The sequence below is a fragment of the Vidua macroura genome, chromosome 20 (assembly GCF_024509145.1).
Source record: "Vidua macroura isolate BioBank_ID:100142 chromosome 20, ASM2450914v1, whole genome shotgun sequence".
Lineage (NCBI taxonomy): Eukaryota > Metazoa > Chordata > Aves > Passeriformes > Viduidae > Vidua > Vidua macroura.
In genome coordinates this window covers 6,353,465-6,380,735 of record NC_071590.1, presented here as the reverse complement: position 1 = coordinate 6,380,735, position 27,271 = coordinate 6,353,465, and the positions used below count along the sequence as shown (strand labels likewise).

The 27,271-nt window shown below is 48.6% G+C and overlaps 1 protein-coding gene and 1 long non-coding RNA gene across 2 annotated transcripts in view; one reads left to right on the top strand and one right to left on the bottom strand.

Annotated features, from left to right (window-relative positions):
* Nucleotides 1–1,161: 1,161 nt before the first annotated feature.
* The window catches only part of LRRC75A (leucine rich repeat containing 75A), a 60,357-nt gene continuing 34,247 nt past the window's right edge, over nt 1,162–27,271 (bottom strand). The window contains exons 3-4 of the mRNA XM_053995937.1: nt 20,461–20,573; nt 1,162–3,318 (exon numbers count right to left, since the gene is read on the bottom strand). Of these exons, the coding sequence (XP_053851912.1) occupies nt 2,733–3,318; nt 20,461–20,573 (699 nt within the window). The 3' untranslated portion in view covers nt 1,162–2,732. The remainder of the gene's footprint in view (nt 3,319–20,460; nt 20,574–27,271) is intronic.
* On the top strand, nt 3,133–9,365 carry LOC128817451 (uncharacterized). The gene is made up of 3 exons (XR_008440199.1): nt 3,133–3,221; nt 6,747–6,904; nt 9,107–9,365. It is a non-coding gene; the product is annotated as an uncharacterized LOC128817451 (long non-coding RNA).

Sequence of the window (27,271 nt, the reverse complement as noted above, 5' to 3'; positions counted from 1 at the left end):
TGCCTTCTTTGGAAAAAAAACCCAACCAAACCCCACCCTGTGCTGAGCCCACAGGATCATCATTATCCTGAAGTGCACTAAGTGGATAATTGAACTAATCCACACCGTGAGGGAGGCACTGATGAGCCAAAGCTTTTATAACCAACTCTCTACAACAGCTCTGCTTTTTTTTTTTTTTTTTTTTTTTTGTTCCCTTTTTCCGTGGAAGTAATTTGGTGCATCCTCCAGCATGCACGGATACATTGATAAAAATCCCTTTCCAGCTCTTTCTCTGTCTCAGAAGGGCTAAATCCTCACTGGGCACAGGGATATTGTCAGTACCAGTGGAGCAGAGGTGGCTCAAGCAGTGCAACACCTGCACAGGGCAAAGGCTGTGGGATCTCCCTTTGGAGATATTGAAATTATTTCTCCATGGCTGATGTGTTTCCCAGCAGGTGGAAGCTGAGCTGGAGGGGAAATATGGCAGGAGCAGCTCCTGGGTGGTTTTTGTCCTGGGCGTTTTTGTCTGGAGCAAAGCAGGAATAAAGGATGCAGAGCTTGCTCCAAATGCAAAGTGCCTCTGGTTTGTGAATTTGTGAACTGGGGGGTCCAGGCAGCTCCTCAGGCCCTGGGTCCTGTGCAAATACTCAGCAGGGAATAAAAACCCTGCAGCAAGGAGCCTGTGATTTAAATAATTTAAACAGGCAGAGGGGCTGGAGCTGTGCATGAGGAGGAGAGCCCAGTACTGAGGCACATGGGTAGAAAGAAGAAATTGCTGCAGTTTCTTTTTCTTTTTTTCTGCAAAGAGAAATCTTGTTCTTGAATAAATCCCCCTGTGTTCCCCCAGCTCCTTGGCCCCCATGGTTTGCTGCTGGGACAGAGCCTCTGCTGCAGATAAACAGCCTTCATTCCTTCAGGAGATAAACACCCTGTGGAGCACTACCCCACTCTCAGCATTCCCTTCTCCCACATTATTTTACACACTGGCAATATTTAAAATTTAAAAGATCCTTTTATGATGCTTCTGTGTCCACGTTATGCCCACCCTGATAAATGCAGCCCACAAACTGAGCTCTTTGTTTCTCCAGCCCCCTGAAGAAGCCAGACCAGCAGCTCTCAGCACTTTGTCCTCTGCTTTTTCTTGGGCATTCAACCTGGACAGAGGGAAAATTCAACAGTGGGTCTTTATTAAACATTATCATTTATTTTGTTTATGGATAGCTCCTTTATTTCAAACAGAAATATTCCATATTCACTGGAAAGTTTTTTTTTTTTTTTTCATGCCTGTTGGAAAGAATTAGAATTAAAAAAAAAAAAAAGGAAAAAAGGCTTGGATACATGCAAATCATACCGACTGTTGCCAAATGTATTAAAAGTAGCAGAGTTTTTTCTAAGTTACCTTCTTGCAAATGGAGGACAACCGACCACTGGCAGCCTGAAGCCCCTCTGGGAAAATGGACAGAGCCAATGGGACCAAAAGTCCCATTTTGCACCCGAAAAAAGCCAAGCTGGAGTCACTGCTGGGAGCTGCTCAGGGGAAGGGCTTGGGGCAAAGAGGCTCCCTCTGCAAAGGGAGTCAGCTCTGCTCCTTGGAACACCAGGGAGAGGAAGTTTTCCCCACTTTCCTGCCCTCCCCCAGGTCTGGGATCCAGTGAAGTTCTGGTTCCAAAAAGCCAAAGTGCACATTCCAGCACTGCTGCTCTGGGGTGATGCATGTCCCACCGAAAAGAAACCCAAATCTCTGTCTCAGAAAAAGCTGGAACGTTTCAGGAACAAAGCACTTCTGGTCCAGGGGGTGACAGCCATGGCCAAGTGAGCCCAAGGTTTTCTGGGGCTTTAAATCCCAGCTGGCTGTGTGGCAGTGACAGAGGGGATGAACCCCAGGCTTGTTTTACCCTTTTTAACCCTTCAGTATCATGGTCTCTTTTTGTCAGTGATGCTTCTGAGCCCTGACTCCAGGATTTGTGTGTCCCTCCCAGAATGGATCAGATTCTCCCGTTAAAAGCTCAGGAGTTTTTACATCTGGTGGGAAACTGGGTTTTACTGGATAAATCCTGGGCAGGCACAGCTGCCAGCCTGGTTTTGGTAAGGCTGGAGGTGAGGGTGATGTCCAGGCACGCTGCAGGCTGGGATTTAACCCTGCCCCAGGAAAACAAAGCTCTCCCTCTGGGCTGGGCTCACACTACTGAGAGGAACACCCCTGGTTTGTGTGTGAGCAGATTTTTCACCCCTGGTTTGTGTGTGAGCAGGTTTTTGACCCCTGGTTTGTGTGTGAGCAGGTTTATGTTGTGTCTCAGCAGCCATGCCTCTCACCAGGGATTCCTGAAGTCAGGGGTGGGAAGGATTTATCCCAGGCAGGTCCCTTTGGGGTGGCTGCTGTCTGTCCATGACACGTGGGGAGCAGCTGAGATCCAGGACTGAGGAAAGGGAGCCCTTCCCTGCACAGCCTGGGCACCTCCCTGCTCCCTTTTCTTGCCCTTCTGAGGTTTTGCAGCCCCTTGGAGACGCATTTCTGAGAGAGCCAAAAGCACAGCACACCACTAATGCTTCAGAACACCTGGCCAGCTGTTAGAAAATACAAACACTCTACGTGATCACTTTTATGTGTTCTTCGAGAAGAAAATCACTGACATTCGTGGCACAGGGGGAAGGCAGCAGCTGGGACTCCTGGAGCATCCCGGAGTGGGAACAGACCCCCCAGCTCTGAGGTTTTAAGTCATCCTTGCTCAAGGTGCCCACCCAAGGGCTGGACATCATGTCTGTGGCGTGGCAGCACCTCGCTGTGGGCCAGGGAGCTCCCCAGGCTCGGCCGTCGTGTCTGTCTGCTCCCAGTCCGTGCTGCCAGCCCGGCCTGGCCCGGCCCTCAGCTCCTCCTGGCTGTCCCCCAGCCCCTCCTGCCCCTCCACATCACTGACCTGGCCCTCCCCAAACTCCAGGATGGTCGGCAAATTCCCCTGCTTGGGGCAGCGCCTCTTCAGGCTGACCAGGAAGGGCTGGGGCAGCGAGAAGATATCCACGTTGTTGCCCAGGTCGATCCAGGTGACGCTGGGGAACTTCTTGGGGTCCTTGAGGGTCTCGGTGAGGTCCCTGAGGATGGCCTTGGTGAGGCGGTTGCCGTTGAGGGCCAGCGTGGTGAGGCGGGGCAGGCCGCAGAGCGCGGGCAGCAGCTGCAGCAGCAGCTCGTCCGTCAGCTCGGTGAAGCACAGCTCCACCGTGTCGATGTGCTCCGAGCTGTGCTCCAGGTAGGACGTGACCCTCTCCACGTCCTTCGGGGTCAGGGGGATGCCTGACAAGTCCACGGTGTTGTCCTGGGGCTTCCCCATCAGCACGGCCTTCAAGCTGCAGACAGGGGAGGCGAGGATGGGGTTAATGTGGGGGTGGCTCTGCTTGGGGGGCAGCTGAGAGGGCAAGGACAGGAGTTGTGGGAAATGGATTTGTAGAAAGTTATATAATGTATTATAATTGGATTATAATTAGGAAGTAGCTTCTGATTGTGATGGCGTGAATTGTAACATCTGTGTTGTCTCACCCTTCTCATGAAACTAAAAATGGAATAAAAGTTTCCAAAACGCCTCTCGGTTGCCCCATCTCTGGGTCAGGAGAAGGGAATTGTCCAACCAGGAGTTATGGAGAGGTTTCGTGGAGGATTTCAGCTGGGATCGATGGAGGACTGTGGGAAATGGATTTGTAGAGAGTTCCCAGGGCCTGACAGAAGCCCACACAGTGAGTGCATCTGTGTGCAAACCTTGAGATAAGAAATGCTGCCTTAGAAATGCCATGGAATACAACAGACATTGCTGAGAGAGAAAGGGAACTAGAAAGAAGTTTCAAAGGATGGCCTTGCAAATAACACTGGATACTTTAGAGAAATAGAACTATGAAAGATGCATTGTAGTGGGACCCATGAGGGGTAGTTTTAGGTAATTGGCTTTAATCTACAGCATGGTGTGGCAAAAAGCTGATAGGCCAAGAAACTTATAATGTAATAATAATTTTATAATAGTTATATTATATGTAATTATAATTAGAATGTAATTAAACTTATCATGTATTGTAATTAAAAAATAGTTAGCTTCTGATTGTGATGGCATGAATTGTAACACCTGTATTGTCTCACCCTTCTCATGAGACTGGAAATGGAATAAAAGTTTTTAAAACACCTCTCAGTTGCCCCATGTCTGGGTCAGGAAAAGGGTACAGCTGTTCTCTAGAGGTGTCTGTGCTCTGGGGGTCACAGAGACATTTCAAGGCTGTTTCACAAGGAGCCCACATTCAAACCCCATCGATCAGGAGTGCAAAGTTCATTTTCACCACCCCTGGGATTAAAGAGGTTATCCTGGCCTTTCAGAGCCTTTCCTGCTGGTTTTAAAAGCGTGAGGAAGCCCTTGACTAGACAGGCAGGAATTGCTGTGTGACATTTCCCACTGGGAAGCTCTTTGAGCAGGGGGACCCGTTCTTTGTCCTCTCAGCTGCACGGGTGGGAAGCTGAGACCCCAAGCTTAGCAAAGGAAGACCAGACTCCTCCAGGGTGCTTTGATCTCACTGTCAGAGTGTGAGACCTGTTCTCTGCTCAGCCTCACCACGGAGGAGATGAGCCCTACAAGAAACCCTCAGATAAATACATTAATTCTCACAATCTCAGAGACTAATGAGCACGAGCTAGGCTGGAGTTTCACAGGTCAATTTATCTCCAGCAAAGCCCTGCTGGCAAACCAGGTGCTGAGGATGTTTTGTTAATGAACTATCCTGGATACCTGAGGAGGAGGAAGGAGCCCTGTGACTGCTGTGTCAGCTTGGTGGCCTCAGGTGTCTCCTAAGCTGGCCAAGGAATGTGATGCTGTGGAGAATTCTGTGATGCTGCTGCTCTGACTCCTCTGGGAGTGCCTTCTCCAAGCTGCCCGTGAGGGATGACTGCCCAGAGATTCCAAAGAAGGGGGAAAATGGGAGCTTTACCCCAAAAATCCATGCCCATAAGTTGTGTGCCAGTTAAATCCAGAGCTACTCCAAATCCAGAGCTGTAATTTAGTGTTGGCAGCTGCTTCTCTTTGATATTTGCAGCCACATCATTTTTTGGGAGCAGCCCCGTGTGGGATCAAGGTGATGCCTCAGTAACAAGTTTTACCCAGCAATAAAACCCCAATTTCCTCTTGTCTTGCAGTCTTTGAGCACCAAAGCAGCATCTCACTCCCAAATAAAGCACAGAGTACCCCTGTGAATCATGATTTCCATTTAACAGCATGACAGCCAGGGGTTGATCCTGCTTTTATCCATTTTTTTCCTGTAATTTCTTGTGGGATGTCTGGTGTGGCTTTAAACAAGCAAAGTTAAGGAGATAACAAAGGGGGAATGGGGACAGCTTCAGGACAGCACTTTTTTTTTTTTCCCCTTGTTTTCAGCTCCTTTCAGTATTGCTGCACATTTGTTTTTCCCCTCGGAGCGTGCATAGGATTTCTGCCAGGCAGGAAAAGGGGATTCCTCCCTGGGGTTCTATCCTTGTCCCCTGGGAGGGATTTAGCTGACCCCCACTGGAACAGGTTGATGCTCCTCTACAAGCTGCCTTTTCACCCTGCTGGTGAGCACAAAGATCTCCTGAGTCCCTGGGCTGGTCCTGGGGGAGCCTTTGCCCTCCCGTCCCTGGGGAACCAGGCAAACAAACCCCAAACAGGATTGCATCCAACCAGTCCCGTGGCTATTCGGAGCCAGAAAATGGAAATAAGGAGGGTGTTTATGTTAACAAACAGCTGGAAAAGCTCCCAGCCCTGCCAGAAAAGTTGGCCCCAAATCTCAGGAGGAAAATCTTAACCATTAAACAAATCCCTCTGAGCTTTAGTGGGGGATCAGTTACACCCACTTGGTTTCATCCTCATATTTTACAAGACTGTTCCATAGGGAAAACACTGATTTTTTTTTCCCCCCAGCTGGGTTTTTGCCCAATATAACACCAGGATTGGGAATAGAGCCCTACACTAAGCTCACACACTGGCAGGATGCTGATTTATCCACGCTCACGCTGAGCTAAAACCTCTCTGCCATGGAATCAGATCAGAAAATGTTGTCATAAACAGGAATATTGATGTTGAGATCAAAGGGAATTAAAAGAAAGGGGTTTCCTCCTGGTTTAAATTCATGGCAGCACTCTCGAGCACTGCACAAATGGTGACTTGTGTCGTGTTCTGAAGGAAAATTGGGATGTTCAGCCCAATTCCTTGCAAAAAAAAAAACCAGCTCAGGGAAAATGAAGAGGCAGCCCCAGAGAGTGAGGAATTACAGCAAGAAATCTGTAGAGACACCTGGTGAGAAAACTATTTATGAAAATGTCAGTGAAACATTATTGAATGTAATGAGTCACCCAAAAAAACCCAACCCAACAAAAGAAAAGGTAAAATCCTGAGATAAAAGATTTGTCCTGAAATAATGGTGGTAGCAAAGATCAGTATTAAAGTGCTTTTTCAAAATCCCTGCTCCAAATGATGGCAGTCAAACACTGGAGTAGAGATTTGGGAAAGGAAGGAATACAAACAAATGCTGCAAATTCAGTGATAATTTTGAGTAAAGGGCTGAGAATCCCCACCCTCAGAGGAGGAATCAAGACAAATAAATACAATTATTTAGCTGAAAGAGGGAATGTGACTTAGATAATAACATATTGTATATTGAATATCCTGTATTAATGTATATTTTTATAGATACAAAATATATCCATATAATAAGGATTAATAAAACAGAAATGAGAATGAAATGCTCTTTTTTCACTCCTCTTAATGCAGGATCTGAGGACACCTCCTGATGCTGAAAGAGTGAATTCTCAGGGGATAAAAGGAGCTCAAATTAACCTCCAGCCATGGGATATCCCTGAGATCAAGGACTTTGTGGGAGGTCCCAAGTGGACCGGGCACTGCTGTGGCTGAGAACATCCAAAGTCATGGTAGGATTTAAAAACAAATAAAAATTTTGCTCTGGACTAACTGAATTTGAGGAGCAATCAAAATTCTGCAATTCACCCAAATGGAGTGACCAGAATTTGAGTCGCCAAATTCTCCAAAATTTAGAGCCAGGAAATTCCTCCTTTGGGCTCACCCTCATTTTTTTTTTTTTTTAATTGAATTTTACACACAGCCAGTGTGGGCACTGCTGGGATTGCTCCTGAGCTGCTCCAGCTCCGTGGTCACAAAGGTTTGTAAAAAAAGGTTATAAACAGCACAGTTTAAAAGCCTCTGTTCCCCACAGCTTGGGAAGACTTCCCTCCTCAGAGATTCTCAGGGTAAAGAGGATTTTTAAAATACATAAATTTCAAAATATGGAACTTTAAAGCTCCTTTTGAGCTTACCAATAAATTCATTAAAAATTCCTAAGTCTTTGCTGTTAAGAAAGCACCAGTGGGGATTAATTACTGTGCTCTCTTCTTGTTCCAAGAGCCTTCCCAGTTTTGCCAAGGTTTGCACTTTTCATCTCATAAACTCCAGACATCCCTGTTGTAACATCATTCCCGTGCTACCCAAATCCCAGCCTGTTCCTCCTGCAAAGTGTTGGGTTTTGGAGGGTAGGAAGGGCAGGTTGCTCAGCCTGGAGCTCCTCATTCTGGTCCTGAAATGTGACATCAAAATTAACTTTAATATGTTTATAAAATGATTGTGCCTGCTGGGAATGCTCTGTGGGACTCACAACCCTAAACGACATCTCCAAAAAAAAGAAATCCCCAAATATTTGGGCTGTTCCTCGGATTCAGCACAGGAATTTTGAAGCACCCTAAGAGCAAACCTGGAGGGAATGCTGAAATTGTCCCTGAATTTCCTTCTGGCAGCAGGATCCCCACAGTGACCTCCTGTGCTGCTCTGTGCTCCCACAGCTTCCCAAATCCCCAAATCCCCAAATCCCTGTGTTTTCCTTGGCTCCACACCAAGCTCCAGGCCTGCCCCACCTCCATGCCAGGGCTGTTTGATGGGAAAAGGGAATTCTGGGCTGCAGCAGGGCTGGCAGGGCTCGTGGGAAGCCTCCATCCATCAGTCCTGGGCAGCAGCAGGAGAAAAGTCAGGAGCTGTGGTTGGCAGCTCTGTACCGGATCCGTGGATCCATGGAATGCTTTGGGCTGGAAGGGACCTCACAGGGACCCCGTCCCAGCCCCTCCATGGGGGCAGATTTAGGATTAGATCCTAAAACTCCGGATACAAACAGCAAGGAAAAGGAATTTTATCCACGAGTGAGGGTTGGCCACTCCCAGCAGCCCCGAGGCCTTCACCTGTGGGACAAAGGGACAGACACTGGAGAGCAGGGACACCCCACAGAGCAGGGACACCCCACAGAGCAGGGACACCCCACAGTGTCACCTCACAGAGCAGGGACACCCCACAGAGCAGTGTCACCTCACAGTGTCACCCTAGAGAATGGTGTCACCCCACAGAGCAGTGTCACCTCACAGTGTCACCCTAGAGAATGGTGTCACCCCACAGAGCAGTGTCACCTCACAGTGTCACCCCACAGAACGGTGTCACCCCACAGATCAGTGACATCCCACAGAGCAGTGTCACCTCTCAGTGTCACCTCTCAGTGTCACCCCAGTGCTGGGCTCATGCAGGACTCCCTGACCTGGGAGGGCTTTCCCAGGATGATCCCATGGCAATGCCACCCACCCTCACCCCCCTGTCCCTCCCTTGTCCCCCTGTCCCCAAGCCCTTCAGTGTCCCCGTGCCATTCAGCAAAGGGACCCAATGAAAAGCCAGGAGCTGCTCAGAAATTGCATTTCTGTCATTCCCACCTATCCTATCTCCAGCAGGGACAATTAGCAGCTCATTTGCATTGCATTTGCATGCAGCTCCTGCTCCAGGAGCCTGGGCTGGGATGGGGAGGGAAGGGAAAGGTCCTTGCTCTGTTTCAGAACCATCATTTCCACCACACCCCCTCCAAATTTGCTTTTATTTTCTGCTAAACAAAATGCTAAAAATAAGCACTTGGGAGCAATCAAAATGCTTTGCTATAATTATAACTCTGTTTAATTTAGTGTTGGGGAAAAAAAGTAAATCTCCTGCTGTTGGAGAGCTCCATTTTCCTATCCCATCCTCCCCAAAATAAAATGTATTTCTATCACCCTCCCAACGATATAATTTGCTCCCAAACCTCTGTTTTTATACAGAAATTGCTGGAATTTTCCCAACAAAATCTACTCCAGTGGAATAAGGAGCTGCAGCTGATAGAACCAGGATTTTGCAGGAGAGGCAGTTTGCACAAATGCCCGGAAAAAAACAATCAGCAATTCAAAGGAAAACATGTTGGGCTCCTTTCTTCTGAAAATGACTCCCTGGAAGAGAATTGGCCCGAAACAAGGATTTGTGTTACAATAAATGAGAGTTTGCCATAAAACAAACAGCATTTTCTTCAGATTCTAACACAGGAGGGGAAAAAAAAGGCTGGAAAGACTCTTGGAAAGGGACTTTTATGATTGGGTAGATACAAAAGTACCCAAATCATGTTGGATTTACATGAGCAACTCCCCGCTAAGGAGAGAGGAAGCAGGGCTGGTTATGAAAAGAACCTTTAAATCCATTTGCAGCCCTCAGTGTCCGAAGGGAAGAGGCCACAGGAAAAGAAATCCCTAATAATTTGCTCATAAAAACACCCAACTGGCTGCCAACATGTGTAAAAAAAGTGAAAGAAGAGGAGGGAAAAGAAAAGGGAGAGGGATGTGATGGAGAACAGCAGTGCTGGCCAGGACTCCAGCACTTTTCTGGAAAAGCAGGATGGAGGTTTCCCTAAAATCCCTAATTTTAGGGAAAAAAAAAGCCTCTCCCTTTGGTTTTGTAGGTGCTTTGTTTGGTTTTTGGAAGGAATGACCTCATTAACAGGCTGGGTGTGACCCCAAAAGTGAGGGGAGAGTGTGGCTGCTCCTGCTCTGTCCCCTCACCACAAATTGAGTTTTGCCACGTCGATGGAAATTGGGGCTGGTGTTAATTATCTCCATCCCATTCCAGAGCCCCGGGGAGTTTTGGGATGGGGGAAACACCCAGGAATGAGAGGCAACAGCTCCAATTCACCAAAATCCTCTCTCCTAGCCCTCAAAATTGCCCCTGGTGTTGTCAAACAACAGAAGAAAACAGGAAAAGAATTTGTGGAGAACTCCTTGTACCCAGGCACTCGCTGAGGGTTTGAGGTTCACACTTAGCAAAGCCTCTTTGTGTTTCCTGTTCCTTGAAATAAATTGAATTCCATTCATACAAAGGGGAAAACCCCAGGATTTTTGGGACTGGGGAGATGTGGGGAGAGAAATTTCAACTCTGATCCTCCAGCCCAGTTTTCTCATCAGAAAAAAAAAAAAATTAAACAAAAAAAGAAACCTCTCTCAACTGCTCTTCCTGCAATTAGGGAGTGATCAGCTGCCAAAATGTGTGCCTGGGGCTTGGCTTTCCCCCTAAAATGTTTATTTTATTGGAGCACAGATCACATTTGGAAGAGTTTAGGCAGGCTGAGGTCCCCTCTTGCTCTGATGAGAGCCAGAGCACGAGAGGCAGCCGCCAGCCCGGCTCCCAGGGTCCTGCTTGTCCCTCTCCCTCCTTGGAAGGGATTTTTTCCAGAGCCAGGAGCTGCCATCACCCCCTATTTTTTCCTTTCCCCCCCCCCAAATCCTTGGCAGAACCCTATTCCCAGCCAAATCCTGCCCTTCCAACCAAAATCCCAACAGCTCTGGTGTCCAAAGTGAAGCCCAACAGGGCTCCTGCCACGCTCAGGGTTGGATCAAGGGAAAACTCCAGCTCCTGACCCTGGGCACGGCTGGTCTGGGGGGGACAGGGACCCATGGGATGGGTCTGTGATGTCCCATGTGGGGCTGGTGGCCTCCAACCACATCCAGGGGGTCAGGACATCCAGAACATCCCGAAGGACATCCAGGGATTTGTGCTGGAGGAGCTGCAGCAGCCAAAGGAAGAGGAGATGGACACTGTGAGGCAGCCAAGAGCCTCTCACCTGACATTTGGCCAGTTCTTAATCAGAATTGGCACATCTATCAAGCCAAAAAAGCTTTTTTTAATCGGAATTTGCACATCTATCGAGCCAAAAAAGCTTTGTTTTCCCTGGTTTTCAACACCCAGGTGTTCAGTTGGCCAAGCAAACCCCGTTCCTGTGGCCTCCCTGCCTCCCTGCCGGGGCCCACGGTGCTCCCAGGGCTTGGGATGGGGTCCCTGGGATTTGGCAGCCTCAGGATAACGAGCCCTGGAGTTGGGAATTCCAACCCTGGGGTGCATCTGCTTCACATTAACACTGGGTCCCCCTCAGGCCAGCAGAACAGAGCCACCATTGTCCCCTCAGCTGCCCTCCAGTAAGGAATAACAGGATACAACCTGACCCACTGCTACTGGCTTCAAAAGAAAAAGGGATTTTTTAGGTGGCTTTTTCATCTTCTGTTCCAATGAGAGGATTTCGTAGCACCCCTCTCCTCTGTCACTGCAGCAGAGGTTGAAACTGAATTTCTGGCACCCTGTGGGTTGCTTTTCCTGCTGGGCACAGTTTTTGGTGCAGTTATTTCATGTGAAATCCCCTTCCCTGAACCCAGGGGCAGCAGAAAGCGGCTGCAGCCATTCTTGCAAAGCCAAACAAAAGGAAAAATCCAGGAACAGCTTGAGCTGCCCAAAGCAAACTCCCTCTTCCATTGCTTTTGGCAGGTTATTTCCCTGCTGATGGGGGGATTTCAGCCTCCAGCTGCCCCCAAAGATGCAAACAGAGCAGGGGGCAGAGGTGGGGCTGGCTGGTAGAGCACAGCAGGGATGTGATCCTGTGCTCTGAGCAGCCAAACTCTGCCCGGCTCCCCCATCCCCAGGCACACCAATTTCTGCTGGACAAGCAGGAAAACCACAAAAAAACCTTCCCTGGATTTTCCCTGGCTGCCCGTTTGGCTTCTCTGCTCCAACACAGGCCCTCCAAATGCAAATATTTTGTCTTTTTCTCTGCTCTCTGCACCCACCTGTGATGAGGGTTTGTTTCACTGTGCTCCGAGCTGGCTGTTCAAGGAATGCTGCTGCAAAGATGAGCCCAACAACAGATCTTCCCCAGCGATTTGTCCATATTATGTCTATATTACTGTGTCAACACATGCTTTTTCCCCCCCCTCCAAGTCTCCAGCTCATCATCTTTGGGATAACGAGCCCCACTGGAGGGGCCAGCATGACCCAGCAGCTGATGAAAGCAGGGAATGCAGGAGAGGACTGGCTCCAGATGGGCATTTCTGCCAGGCCAGGAGCTGCCAAGGGATAATCCTCATTCCCCAGGGCACGAGAGGAGTGACCTGCAGCACACAGAGCGGATTCATCCCAAAAAAACCCCCAGCTCCCCAGCCTGGCGCTAATCCGGGAAAAGGGGAGAGTAAAACACCTGCAAGAACATATTGCCACCCTGGGCTGGACAAAAGGGATCAGCCTTGGGGCTCCTTTGACACTGGGCTATGTCTAAACACAGGCTGGCAAGGCCTGGAAAAACTTGAATGCGTCCAGAAGCTTTAGACCTTTTCCTGGAGGTGCCAAAATCCCCCTTTGAGATGCAAAAGAACCTTCTGTGCTTCAGATGCTCCAGAGGGTTTTGTTTTTTTTTCTCCTCCATCCCATCTCCCAGGAGCCAAGGGGTGTGTGAGGATGAAGGGTCGGAGGGGAAGGGGGTGAGCCCAGCTTGTGTCACCCATGGGGGCTCTCAGGGGACAGACAGAACCCCCTGTGATGATACATCCCCCCCGCTGTCGCCATCCCCATTCGCAGCGCTATTTTAAAGCGTTATTTCCATTCAAAGAGAGCAGCAGCAGCAGCAGTGGGAGGTGGGAATTCACCGAGTTAAAGTGATGGATGAGCTCACTAAACACCTTCATTCACCGCCTGAAAGGGCTGGGGAAATAAAATAAATGTAAAGAGCGCCTATCAAAGCTTCATCATGGAGCTTGATGGTCTTAATTGGGAAATACAGCCCGGGGTGACAGCCAGGCTGGGCAGGCTGGGGATTAAATGGGCTCCGCTGCTGGGGTGCAGCATCCAGGCCCCAAATTACCCCTCACCACCCAAAAAAAAAAGGAGTCAGTGTCTGTTTGAGACAAAACAAATCATCCCAAAGTGTCTGGACCACTTCCAAGCTGGGGGATGAATTATTTTCCCAGCTGATTCCCTCGTTTAATAACAATTTCTACCAGTTGGTTCCCGGCCCGCAGCCCGAGCGGTGGGGATGGATTTAAATAATCCCCACCATGTGTCCATGGAAAATCTCATTTCCACTCTGCCCAGAAGCAGAGGAGTAATTATTACCAAAAAAAATACATTAAAACCCCACACTTTTCACCATCAAAGGCCTTTTCTAATTAAGCACCAGACTAAAAAACACATTTAAGGAGGCACAAGCAACCCAAGTGCAAGGAGGTGGGAGGGGAGGAAAACCATCACGTTATTCCTTGATTCAGCTGCAGGAGGAGAGAGGAAAGAGGAGGATGAGGGTGGCTTGAAATCGAGGTTTTCAATCCCAGCTAGTGCCTTAAAAACCTGAAGTTTATAAGGCCGCAGCAAAAGTGTGAGGGAAAAGTCAGTGGGGAGGGGTGTCCTGCTGCTCTAAATCACCTCAACCCAGCCTCAGGTTGTTTCTGCTTTATTTTCCAGCATTTCTGGCTGACAGGAGCAGCAAAAGCAATCCGAGCCTTTGTCAGGGTCGGTATTCACCAGTGGGGGGGGTTGGTGTTTGCAGTTTGGGTCAGTTGTTTTCAATTCTGGGCCACCCAGACAAGGAGCAGGGGAAAGGCTCATTTTACACACTGAGCCAGTGGAAAACCTGAAGACCCTTGGATGTGCCAGCCCTGTGCCACCAAGCCGGGTGGCATTTCATTGTCCATGAATTATTCACAGCTCAGCTTCAAATGCAGGTCTAGGTTAATGCCAGCTCCTGGCTGGGCAAGGTGTGCCAGGAGCTGCAGCCTCTCCATGGGCAGGGATAATCTCTACCCCAGAAAAAGAACTCATTTCCACCCCAAACCTGCTGGTCTGGAGGCCAAAAAGTGGCAAGGAGTGATTCCAGCACCTGCTTGGTGTGGTTTGCTCAGTTTTTTTCAGGAAGCAGGGGGATAGATCCTACAGCTCCTACTGCAACAGGCACAGGAAAAATCAGATTTTCCCAAAATATCATCAACAATAACTCCCTTTATCCTTTAAAGTTATTCAAAGGATACCTGGAGGCATTTAAAAGAAGTGGAGATGTGTTCTTGGCTTAGTGGTGGACTTGATCTCAGAAGGTTTTTCCAGCCTTTTCCCACGATGGTGGCAGCTCCTTTAATTGCCACAAGCCACACATTGCAGAATTGTTTCTCAACCACAGCCCTCACAGATCTTTACTCCCCCAGATTTGCAGCATGCCACCTTTCCCCCACACCAGGATTTCATCTGTTCACAGCTTAGCCCTGCTTTCATCGTGCCAAAAGTCTCTGACTCTTTAAACTCAACCAGAAGCATCACAGCATTTTCCTTCCAAGCCTCTGGAGCCTGAACTGTGGTGTTTAATGGCCTGTCCTGAATTCTCTGTGCTTTTGGGCCCTTCAGCATCATCCAGCAGGGAGAACTGGGTGGAAAAGGAACTCCTTGAGTTGGTTTTCAGCCTCTGTTTTGCTGTAACATTGGCACACTCAGGCTGCTGAGCTGGGAGCAGCTCAGGACATCCCTGTGCACTGTCAGGTCCATCCCTCCCTGCCTGACACCCCCTTCCCAATCCAGTGCAAACCAGGGATATCCTGACACCCTGAATTTATATACCCCACTAGCCTGAAAAGAGAAATATTTAACACCAAAGCCTTGTAGTGCTGTACATTATTGACTTTAAAATGACACAGCTTTCTTTTTTTTTTCTCTTTTGTTTTTTTTTTTATTCCTCTTTCATTCAAGAAATCCATCTCCAGCTGGATGGAATTCTTCCCTTCTTCCCACTCAGCCCGTGCTGGATGATTGCTGGCCTGTTCCTCCTCTCTCCTCCAACATCACACCCCATTCCCACCAGGACAAAACATTTCACCACCACGGTTTTTGCATGGTCACAAAACCCTGGGGCTGCCAGAGGGGATGTTTGCACATTAAACAACATTTTTGGAGAAGAGATTCACTGGAATTTCTACATAACAAGGAGCTCCAGGGAGCTGCATCCCAGCTTCAGAGGGCTGGGATTTTCCCTTGTTTCTGGGAAGCAGCTTTTCTGGGAAGCATTTAAACCCAGGTTTAACCTGCCCACCCCACTCAAACTCATCCGTTGGAGTTCCAAGAAAAATCCCAAATCCCAGCCAGGCACATGCAAAGGACCAGGCCCAAATGTTGCTCCCGTTCAGATATCTTGGAAAATGGATTTTCCAGAAAGCAAAGGAGCAGCTTGGAAGTCACCCAGGCCATCAGAGAGCAGACACAGCAGGGACTGTGCCTGCAGCCAGGCATGTGCCAAAGGGAATAAACTCAAGGGGCAGCAGCCCCGAGCAGCAGGGTGAGGAGGAGCACTGGGAACAGAACAACTGACAGGGCACATCAGGGTTTGTTCCCAGCCCAGCCATAAGAGAAAGAGAAAAGTCACATCTTGAGTAGCTATAAAAATCCAAAATGGGCAGATGGAGGAAATGCCCCATGGCCATGGGGGAGAGTGAGGTGAGGAGGACAGAGGTGATGAAAAGGGCATTCCTGGGAGAAAATGACATCCAACTTTTTCTCCTAACTCCTTAGTGGTACCTCAAAAAGTTCATTTTTTCCCTCTTTGTGTGCCCTGAACCCCATCAAAGTTCCTCATTTGCTGTGTGGGGAAAAGCCAAATCCCACAGCCTTGCTGCGACCAGCCCCCTCCTGCTCTTCAGCACCACAAATTCCCAAACATTTCTGCCAAAGCACAGAAAATATTCCCAATTTATTAAGCTGTCTGAGCCCTGTGTGAACTCCACCAAACCAAAGGTGTCTCCCAAAGGTTTTCCACTCTCTCTCCCAAAAATCTTAGCTCATTTCTGTGTCACTTCAGGCCTTCCCATCACATTAAGACGTTTATTAGAGAGGATTACTCAGTGCCTGTGGTTACCCCTCCCCATTCCCAGCTATCCAAAGGGATTTATTTCCCTTTGCACCAAATACCTCTGCTGCCTGGGGACTCCCTCCAGCACAGACAAGCTGGTGACAAGGGACAGCCACACATCAGACACCTTTTGGTGGCCATTCAATATTTCCAGAGAAAAGCCTCATCCACCTTGGCCAGGCTGGGATTGAAATGCTGAATTTCAGGAGCAAACAGAGATTAAATCTGAATTTCCCTCAATCACAAAAGTAGGGTAGGACATGCTCAGAGGTGGCTCTCAGGGCAATGAACAGGAATAACAGTAATTAAGCACAAATCTTTCTGTGCTGCAGGAACACAGAGAGGGAACAGCTCTTTTAACAACCACCAGGCACGGGCAGACAGGAGCTGGAATTTAGTGCCCATCCTGGGAATGAACTGAGCCACCAAACCAGGAATTTCTCTCCTGAGGATGAGGATCTGTGGGCTCAGTGATGTGACCCAGCAAAAATCAGCAGATCCACCCTGGCCAGGGGCAGCTCTGAGCCTCACCCACCTGCTCCTGAGGGATGCAGGACCCACCTCTGAGCCAGGGCTGAGCATCCCAACCTCACTTCCCAACCTGAAAAGCCACCGGGAACCAGAGCTTTGCTTTTCTCCACCCCCAGAACCTCAGGCCATGCTGGAAAGAGCAGAGAGGTTTGGGAATCACCTGTTTCCCACTGCAAAACGTGGAAAACTACACCACCACCCCAAATCACCGAGTTCTGAGCATTTGGAGCATCCTCTGTCCTCTCAGCTCCCTGGGACAGCCAGGGAATGTCCATGGAATGGCATCCCATGGGCACAGGGAGAAGGGATCACCCCCACACATCCCAAAGGCTCCAGCTCCCACATTCCCTGCTCTCCTGCAGCAGCTCCAGCACACACACACACAGAAATGGGATTTTAATGACCAGGAGACCCTGCTCCAGCCTCCTCCCACCACCTGGCTTTGTGCTGGATGCTCTGAAGGGACCATTTGTTGCAGCAGCTCCAGCTTCTCTCCCTCGCCCACCAGCTGCCAGAGCAGAGGAGGATTTCCAGCCACAAACATTCCCTTTCTGTTCTCCAAAGGGCTTCTCCCACCATGAAAACTCATTTTTAAATTATTTTTTCTTTGTAAAGCAATGCAAGCAGGCACTGCCAACATGAAAGCCCTGCACCCAGCATTCCTGCAGGACAGAAATGTTTTGTGCCCCAGATTAAATCAGGAGTGGGATGCTAAAAGATCATTCCTGCCATCAAAATAAGGCTGCTCAACCTCTGTAAATTCATCATTAAATCCAAACACTTGCTGTTCTAACAGGTCTCTGCTCCTGGATGCTAAATGCTATGGAGAACATCCAACCTTCAGGTAGCCAGGGGTTAAATCTGCTGCAGCCTCACAAGGCCTTCACATTTCCAAAAGCTGTCCCAAATTATTACTTTTCCTGCTATTTTCAATGTGATATCTAATGATTTCACATCAGAGGGTGAAAGGAGTTCAGGCTGAATCCCAGGTGTCACCAGCAGAAAGGACAAGTGGCAAAGAAAAGATTGGGCTGGAGCTCAGGAAAACCACCTGGAAAACTCAGGAGAGGTGAGAAAAAAATCAGCTCCTGGCTCTTTCCAGGTGCCAGCATTTGGGGATTCGCATGAGCAAGGGCTGGGAGTTGTGAAACAAAAAATGGGATTAGAAAGTGCAGAAAATGCCACATTGACTCAGCCTGGTGTGAACACCAGGGGATTTCTCTGAGCAGCAGCAGAGTCAAAAAATCCACGAATTTTGGTCCAGATTGACCCCATTTAATTCCATTTAAACTGAGCTGCTTCACTCTAAATTCTTCCCCTGCTTTGTGCAGGGTCATTAACAAGAATTGTGTATTTAAAAAAAAAAGGGGGTTATCTGATGTAAATTTGGAGTTCCAACGTGAATATTTCATATTCCTTCAGCTGGTGCCCACTGCCTCATCCTCCCTGCTGCATTCCTGGCTCGTTCCTACCACAACCAGGAGAGGACCGGGGATATCCCCAGGGATGTTTTCCCTGGGAAACACCTCCCGGGAGCTTTGATTCCCGGCTTGCCTTTGTGATGCCGACGGTGAACGCTCGGCAGCAGCAGGAGCAGGGAGATTCCAGGAGCAGGGAGATTCCAGGGCTGGAATTGTGTCCCCAGGCAGAGCCAAGCGCAGGGAAATGACTTTAGCAGGCTGCCTTCATCCTGCTGCTGTTGGCTTTCCCCGATTTTTATCCCTGGATGTTTAATGTATTCCAAGGGAGGCGCAGAGACAGTGAGGGAGATCCAGACAGATTTATAACGTGCCAAAAAAAATAAGGTCATTTGGCAGAGATTTGTGTGCTGCGGTGCCAGGGCTGGGAATGTCTGCCTGGATTTAGGGAGCACACCCAGCCTGGGAGGAGTTGGGATTAGGAAGCACAACCTCTCCCTCTGCCCGGCCAAAAATCAGCTCCATCCTCTGTGCCCATCCTCCTCCTCCTGCTGCTCTGCTTCCCATTCTCACCTGCAATGGATATGTGGGTGTGGGATGAAGGAAAGCGATTTTCCCTGCAACACACACATGAAAAAAAAAGGTGGATCTGTGATATTGGGGAGTTCCTGCAACACCTGGCAGCAGGGCTGAGTCAGGGCAATGCCAACACCTGGGAATGGCAGCTCATGATTCCCTTGGGAGCAACACGGGGCACTTGGAAACCCCGGCCCAGAGCAGGATGCTCTCTATAAAATCCCTGTTTTATGGCATTTAGACCTTAGCAAAAGACTGACTTCACCTTCCAGCAAAGGGTTCAACTCGCAGCCACCTCCTAAAAGAGCATCTAAACCAGAAATCCAGGAAAATCCCGCCCTCCAGAGCCTGCCTGGGGCAGAACCAGCAGCCCACGTTGGCACTGGGTCACTTCCATGTGGTCAGGGCACTCTGACAGCCAAAACCTCATCCCAAAACCTCATCCCGAAACCTCACCCCTGCTCCTAAAGCCCTGGAAAACCTCAGCTATTTCCCGGCTGCTCCAAGGAAAAGCTGCAGATAAAACCTTGCAAATCTCGGGCACGAGGCTGAGCTCACACCGCTGCTGATCCCGGGCTGGGGATTAAGGACAGGGATTGGTAATTAAACACAGAGGGGCACCAAGCAGGGCTCGAAGTTTTTTCATTTCCAAGGATTTCGTGCGGTTTGGGGGGCTGGAAAGAGCTCCGCGATGCAGCAGCAGTGTGGCTTGAACAATGCCCTGATGGGGTGATAAGGGGTGAGCATTTCCTACTCTAATTAAGAGGAAACCCCGGAGGGTAATGAGCTGCTGGGTCATTACAGCTCCGTGTGCCCGCGGGACACAGCCTGGGAGCTCCAAACTCTCCCAGTTTCTGCTGCTTTATTGGAAACCGCAGATTTTAGCCATCAATACACCTTAAAACCCACCAAAAATGTGGGTAGCACTGCTAGTGAAATACATTTCTCCACGTTTTGCTCTCTCAGGACAGCATTTGTGAGGATGATAAGCCAGATTCCTGAGAGATGTGCTCCTAATCCTATTTGGCCACTCAATCCTCTATTTCCTTGTGTCTTTTTTTCCTCCTGTGACCACGTTCCTCCCCTCTCCTTACCTATCCCAGTTTTTTTTTTGGGGTTTTTTTTTTTTTTCCCATTGGATTAATTCCCACTACAGCTCCATTACAACCAAAACTCTCCTGGGACCACGAGCCAGCAGCACCTGGATACAAATCCGGACTCTCCCAGATTGCAGCTTTGTTTCTATTTCTCGCTTCCTTAAGCAAAAATAATAAATATATAATGCCCAACATAAGGAAAACAAGCAGCCCTTTCTATCCCCATCAGCCTCATCCACAGGTTTCTCAGCTCTGTGGATCCAGGATGACACCAGATGGGAATGTTGAGGAGCTGGATGAGGAGGGGATTTGGGTTATTTTTTCCCCATTTTTAACAACAATATTCCTTCTGTGTAAACTGCAAGCCACGGCGTGCATGGTGGCACGTGCCTGTACATTAATTATCAGCTAATTAGGGGCTCTTGGAGCAGTTTGGGAGAGAAGGGATGTTTGGAAGAGATGGATGGCTTAGGTTTTCCAGACCGTTCTTCCTCCCTGGGCACTGAAGTGCTGCTCTCCTCTGCAACGGGGAAAGGAAGATGGAAATAGAGGAAAACACCTCTGGGGGAGCATGAAGGAACCAAAAATGTGGGAAATGCTGGTGAGATTAGAGAGGAAGGAGGATTCTGGAGGCTGGGACACCCCAGCTCCCTCCCAGCACAGAGCACTTCCCTTCATCCCGGTGGGTTTGTTCCTTCTGTGGCTGCAGAGAGCAACAGGCAGCTCCCAAAACCACCGTGGAAAACCCCCCTCCCCACTGTCCCCAGCCCCGTGGTGGCCCTGAGGGGTGGCAAGGCCAGCCTGGGGACAGTGACCCAGCAGGGACTCACCAGGACTGCGGCTTCCTCTTCATGATGCCCTGGCGTCTCCACTGCGAGTGGGGGCTCAGGTGGTAGGTGAGCTGCCTGCAGAGCTTCTCCATGGCTCCCAGGGAGTCCCCTTCCTGCAAAAACATGGAAAGGACACGGGGTGAGGGCTCTGCAGCATTGCCATCACACCCACGGGGTGCTCCGAGCCCAGAGTGGTGCCAGCTGGGAGCTGGGAAGCCTTAAGGGACCACTCTTAAAACTGTCTAGAAAGGGGGAAAAAAACCTCTCTGATTGCTAAGATTCTGCAGGACTTCTTCTTCTTCTTCTTCTTCCTCCTATTATTATTATTATTATATTGTTGCTATTATTATTTTATTGTTCTTATTCCACCGTTACCATCTGACACAACGCAACAGCTTCCAGCACTAAAATTTGGCAGAGATTGATTAAATTTGGTTCAATTACCCATTCATTACCACCAAAAAAAACTGCTTCCCAAAGGCTTTGTGAGCTGATGGAGTCTTGGGAAGAGAAAATCTCACAACATTCAGTTGTTAGGAAAAATAAAAACATGAAGAAACATGGCATCTTCTCAATTTTGGCTCAAATTTCCACCCCAAGGGATACTGGCTTGGAAAACCTGAACTCTGAAAGTTTATAAGGATTTGGGTCTAGAAATTTTGGGTCCTAAAAATAAACCAAAACCCAGTCCTCGGTATCCAGACTGTTCCATCATGTTTCAGGATTTTCATACACATGATCTGCCAACCAATAATTCCAACCACACATCCTGCAGTGCCTCTCTTGCTCTCTGAAAGGTCACAGGCAGAGATGAACCTGACTGAAAGATCAATAATGACACCAAAAAAATCCAAAATGTGACAATTTGTGCTGTCTGCCTGGTTTTATCAAACTGCTGCATCATTAGGGAAGAATTAAAGAGGAAGCCCTACAATAAACATTCAGCCCGGGCTGCTCAGCCACAGGGATGGCTCAGGATTTTCTGGGAAAATCCTGAGGAAGGTGCTGCATCTCCTCTGTCTGGACAGCCAATTATTGCTGCCTTGACATCCTCCCTGAGAGCTCAGCTTTTGCACCCTAATTTATGAAATTTATGCAATTTATTCCCCCCCTCACCTCCGCATCAGTGGAGCGGGACCGGCCTTATAAAGACATCATAAATATTGAATTAGCAGGGAGCAATTGGGATTTTGACAAATTACTTGGGGGAGTAACAGGGAAACAATTACAGCAGGTTTTCTCAGGGTAAAAAAAACCCCACAACAACCACAAACCCAGGACATCTCTGCAGGTGAAATATCAGCCAAGATTTGTAGGTTTTGACTCCACTCCAAGAATAAAGCCTTGACATAAATCAGGGAGGGTTTCTTCCCAGGTATATCATGGTGCTTCCCATTAATCACTGATTTTCCAGCTGATTTTTCCCTGATAATTCCAGGGTGGTGCTTGCCCAGCTCCACCTGCACTGAGGGCAGGCAGTGCCAGGGGATTTTAGGTAGAAATTGCAGATCCAGAGATCCCAGCAGGACACAGGGTATGGAAAACCCTGGGCACCAGGAGCCACTTCCCACCTGAGCCTCTGATTCCCAGGAAATCTGGGTTTATAGGAGCACATTTAAACCCCTGCTTTTCAACACCTCCTCCACCACCATGCTGAACCCAAAATCAGGTTTTTCATCCCACAAATTTCATTCCTAAGGCATTCCCACAGCCCCTCTCCCACTGCAGGCCCTGCGGCAAAAACCAGCCCCGGGCCTGGATGAACCCTGAAAGGCTCAGCCTGTGGAATGAACGCTGAGGAAATGAAGAAAAGCAAGATTTTACCTCATGTTCCCCACTGGAAAGCCTGGAAAAAGCAGGCAATTCTTTAATTAGAGCCTCAAAACATTTGGGGAAGGCAACACTGCCAGCAACACCTTCCTGGCTGTGGAAGCACCCGCCCCAACATGAGAAGAAAACACCACCGATTTTGACACCTCCCTATATATATTATTTTTTTTTTTACCTGCCAGGTGCCAGCAGCTTTCAATTAATCTGCTTTTTTAAAAAATTTAAGCGTTGTAGCAGCCCCTGAAATAGCAGAGTCCACCCTCAGGGATGAGTGGGGGTTTCCAGCTCCGAGGCCTCCCTGGAAAAGCTGCTGTTGAAAAGGAAACAATGTGCTAAAATCGTGAGGGGGAAGGACACGGTGCTGGCATTTTTTGCTGCAAATTTCCTCCAAAATAACCCTGGAAAAGACAATTCAAGCTGTCTCCAGCGTTATCTCAGCTGAACTGTTGGGGAAGTGAAATGATTCACAAGAGGAATGTGGAGGAGAAGCTGAGAAAGTAAAAAAAAAAAAAACCACAAAATTTTGCTGGTTCAGGTGTGTCATGGCCATCTTGCCTCTCCAATGAGGTTTTTTGAGGTTTTTGATGAGGTTTTTTTTTCCCTCTAGCAGCTCCCAGACCTCCAGATGGCCAAGGGAAGCTCAGGTCTGAACTTCCCATCAAACCAATTCCTGAATAATTCAGCCCAAAGGAGTTCAGCTCAAGCAAACCCAGCCCATCCATGCTGGTACAGGAGCAGGACAAGGAATATTTTGATAATTTCTCCACATCCAGCTCATCCTTCCGTGGCCATCCCCACCCTTTCAGCCCTTTTTCTTCACAAGCTCAACTCCCAAGCCCTGCAGGTCCTGGGATATTTCTATTTTGAGGGGTTTAATAAATGATTTAGAGCACATGATTCCTGCACACATCAGCTCTGTAGATAAAAAAAATAAATATAATAATAAATAAAATTCCCATTTCAGAGCCCTCCTAAGGGCACAGGACGGGCTCCTTCCTTCTGCACATCTCATTCCCATGGGTGAGACACAAACTCTGTCCTTCTGGAACCTCCATTTTTTAGGTTTTTACTCAAATCTCTGCAATTCCTCCTCAGAGCAGCCCCAAAACTCGTGTGCAGGAGAAGGGACTTTGCTGGTGCTGTGCCAAGGGCTCCAAACAAAAGCTTTTCCCTGTTCCTGATCCGAGTCTATCAGGAAATAATTGGAGCTGATGCACACCCTGATGGGACTGAGCCCAAGAGCTTGTTTGGAAAGGGAATCAGCTTAAAAATCACCTTAAAAATCACCTTAAAAACCAGCCCAGCTGGTGCTGACAAGGTTTGAACCTCGCTGGGGAATGGGAAGACCCCCAGGGTGAGGGGATTAGCCCGGGGAAGGGATGATGCCAAGAATTCCTGTGGGATGCTCCCTCTGCCTTGGGATAACATCTCTGCCCTGCACCATCAGCACCCTCAGGAATAATGGGAAAAAAAAGCCACAAACCCCTCTGGGCAGATCCTGCTGCTTCCAGAGGTGAAGCACTTCCCACAACATCAAAATCAAGGCCAAAAGCACTTTCTGCCATATCTCCCTCACATCACTCATGGAAGGTCAATATAAAGATGATTTTTTGTGGTCAGAGGGCAGGGAAACCTCAACCTGCAGAGCCTGAATCCCACAGGGCTGGGTTTTGGGAAACCCCAAGTGCCCTTTCTATGGAAAGGACAACAACAAAGCACAAAAATTGCATTTTCTCACCACCAGAGCCCAATCCCAGCAGCAAATTCTCCTGAAATAACACACAGGAAAAGCATCACACAAGATGTGGCTCCTCTAACATCACACAGGGGGTGGGAATGTGCATTTTTTATCTGGTTTTCAAACTCTGGGAGGAAAACTGCATCGCAGGGCTGGGGAGATGGGACAGACCACACACATACAGAGTCCAGCCTTCCCAGCTGATGCTGCTGGCAGGAAAAAAGCTGGGATGTGCCCTTTTCCTGAGCACTGAGCTCCCAACCAGCTGATAAATGCTGGTGAGGAGCCCTCAGCTGAGCTCCTACAGATCCATCAGCCACACAGCTGGGAATACCCATGAAGTTGTTCCCACTGCCACGATCTTGCACCTCTACAGCTCCTGCAGGGAGAGAATCCTGGGTGGCACACAGCAAAAATGCTGTGGGCAGCACCTAAGTGGATCCCTTAGGATTTTAGCTGTTATATTTTTATATATTTGTAATCCTGCAGTTCTTTAGTGCATGACTCTAAACTCCATATTCAGTGTCAGCTGCTGATCTCCCATTTTGGTCAGACACAAAAATTCCTCTCCAGGCCTGGGAATCAAGGACACCTCACTGCCTCAGGCCCCGAGAAATGTAAACAGAAGTGAGTTGGGGGGGAGCAAACTTGGGGTAAATGACTTCATTACCTGAAGCTGTAACTGGAAGATTAACCCCCAATATGCAAATGAACCAAAATTATAAAAGTATAAAAACCTGTGACCCCGCATCTATTTTGGGTATAGCCCCTGGGGGACTTCAACTGCCCAAAATGTACCTGAAGGCCCTGTCAATAAATATAAATAAACTGCTTTTTATTCCCTTAATTCTGTCTGGCCTCTGTTTTTAGGTACCCCAGAAGATATCAAAATCAGCTCCTGGAAGGAGCAGGAATGCTGCACAGCTCCCTCTTCCCCTTCCATCCCTGCTGGAAGGCTCTGAGGAGAAGTTGTGCCCTGCTGAGCAATTCCAGGCAGATGACTCAGGGAGCTCACAAAGCCCAGCTTTGCAAGACTCAGCTCAGGGGAGCAGTTTTTGGGCAATGCCTTGGCTTCCACTGGATTGTGTCCTCTCCAAGCTGGCAGAGCCCCAGCACAATTCCTGACCTTTGGATGAGTCGTGGAGCACGGGAGGGATGCAGGGAGGGCTGGGAGCAGAGGGTTTCCCTGCAAAGGGCCTCTTTCCCCATTATTCCTGCTCTGCTCCAGCCCTCTGCAGAAGGAGAGGGCTGCTGGGAGGAGCTGGAGATTGAGGGGAATTGAATCCCTTAACAGATTTCAGCTGGGAATGGGATTCGTGGCACTGTGCAGTGCCCAGCCAGCCCTGCTCCAATGGGATTTGTTCAGCAGGAAAACAAGGAAAGGAGGCACCAGCCAAGCCCTCTGTGCCCCCAGAAAGGATGGGGTGCCCTGGGCTTGTGCTGGGGACCACCAGGCTCCTGCTGCTCTGGGTGAAGAAATGGGAATTGGTCAAACCCAGATGTGATGGTTGACTCTCACAATTAAAGGCAAATATCATGTATATATGTTAAGAGAAGTTTTACAGATTTACAGTTATATTTTACCCCCCTTGTGTTGTTATCAGGGGGTGCCTGGGTTTGGGACATTTGGGAGGGTCACTCGTTACTATGACAACACCTGACCTCCAATCAAGATTTAATGAAGTGATCTCCAGCACTGGACAGCAAAGGAGGAGATGGGCAGAACTTTGGGAGGGACTAAAGGGTTAAAAGGTGAAACCTCCATTGTGTGGGTGAGCACATGGTGGGAAAAAATCCTCTGCTCCCACCTTTCTCTATCCAGTCTTCTGTTGTATTTTTGATATGGTTTTAATGAACCTTTAAAATGTTTGGAAGTGAGTAGCATTTCTCACACCAGGGATAAATGGGAGCAGGCAGAGGCTGGGAGTTGGGATTTGAGTCCTTCCAAACCTGCAGGGAGCCCTGACCCCATGGCTGAGGCACCACCCAACACCTGCACAGCACCTTTCACCACCCCTGGGCACCTTCCTGGCTTTTCTGCAGGGCAGAGGGATTTCACTACGGAAAAACAGCCCCAGGATGAGCAGAGCCGTGGTTCCACTGTGGATAAATAACCCTGGAGCCACTGCCTGCCCTCCCTGCATCACCCCATGGGCAAGATTTGGGTCCCCAGACTGGATTTCAGGGCTGCTCCAAAAGGAGAGAGCTCAGAGGAGGACGCAAAGCCTGGTGATAAAGATGTTATAGCAAATTAATTTGTTTTCATTAAAAAATGAATCCCCGCTCCTCCTCCAGCAGCAGAATCCCTGGGGATGGGCAGAGCCCTGGGGACTGCACCGGGGCCAAGCACCGTGGAAAAGAGGCCAACATTAATGATTAAAGAGCCCTGGTGAAGGATTCCTGCTGCAGCCCAGCAGGGGAGTGACCCAAATTAGAACAATTACCCATTGTCTGGGGGCTGCGAGGAAGCAATGGGATTTTTTTTTGGTGTTATTACACAGTTCCCACATTTCTGTCACTAACAAACAATCTTAAAAAAAAAAAAAAAAGTGCTGTCCTGCATATCTTAAAAATGAGAACTCCCTGGCCTTCCCGAATCCATTAAAAATTGGGGTTTTTCCCCCTTGCCTTCTGTAGTTCCTTTAGAACTTTTCACACTTGCAGCATCTGGATGCTGCAGGATTTGCAGCTGTGAGGCATGAGCAGCTCTGACCAGGCACAGACCACACTTATCCTGGGAACCCCATTGCCTGCCCAGGAAATATTTGGTGTGGGGATCCCTCAGCCAAGATTTTTGCTTTTCATGCAGTTCAGCAGACAATGAACCTTAAAACATGACCTATTTCACACCTGAAAAATAAAGAGAATGAGAGATTTCCTTCCAAATCCTCCTCCTTGTTTTTTTTTTTGTCTTGGATGATCAGCTAGGACAATAGGATAATAGTTTGGATTATTAAGCAAAAAACCTCAAGCGGTTGAAAGACAAAAAAAAAATGTTCACAATGATAAATGGAATTATTATCCAGTTAAACAAAGGCATAAAACAGTGAGACATGCCCTGGAAAGCCCCAGGGGAGAAAATCCTCAATGGCTTTAATGTGTATCCAATCAGTTATCCCAAATTAGCAGGAGGCAAAGAGAGCAAATCCCCAGGGACTGGAGCTGGGATTTGGAAAGGATGAGAGCAAAACAAAGAGGAAACGTGGAAATGGCCCCATGTGTGAGGGATTCACACCCTGTGAG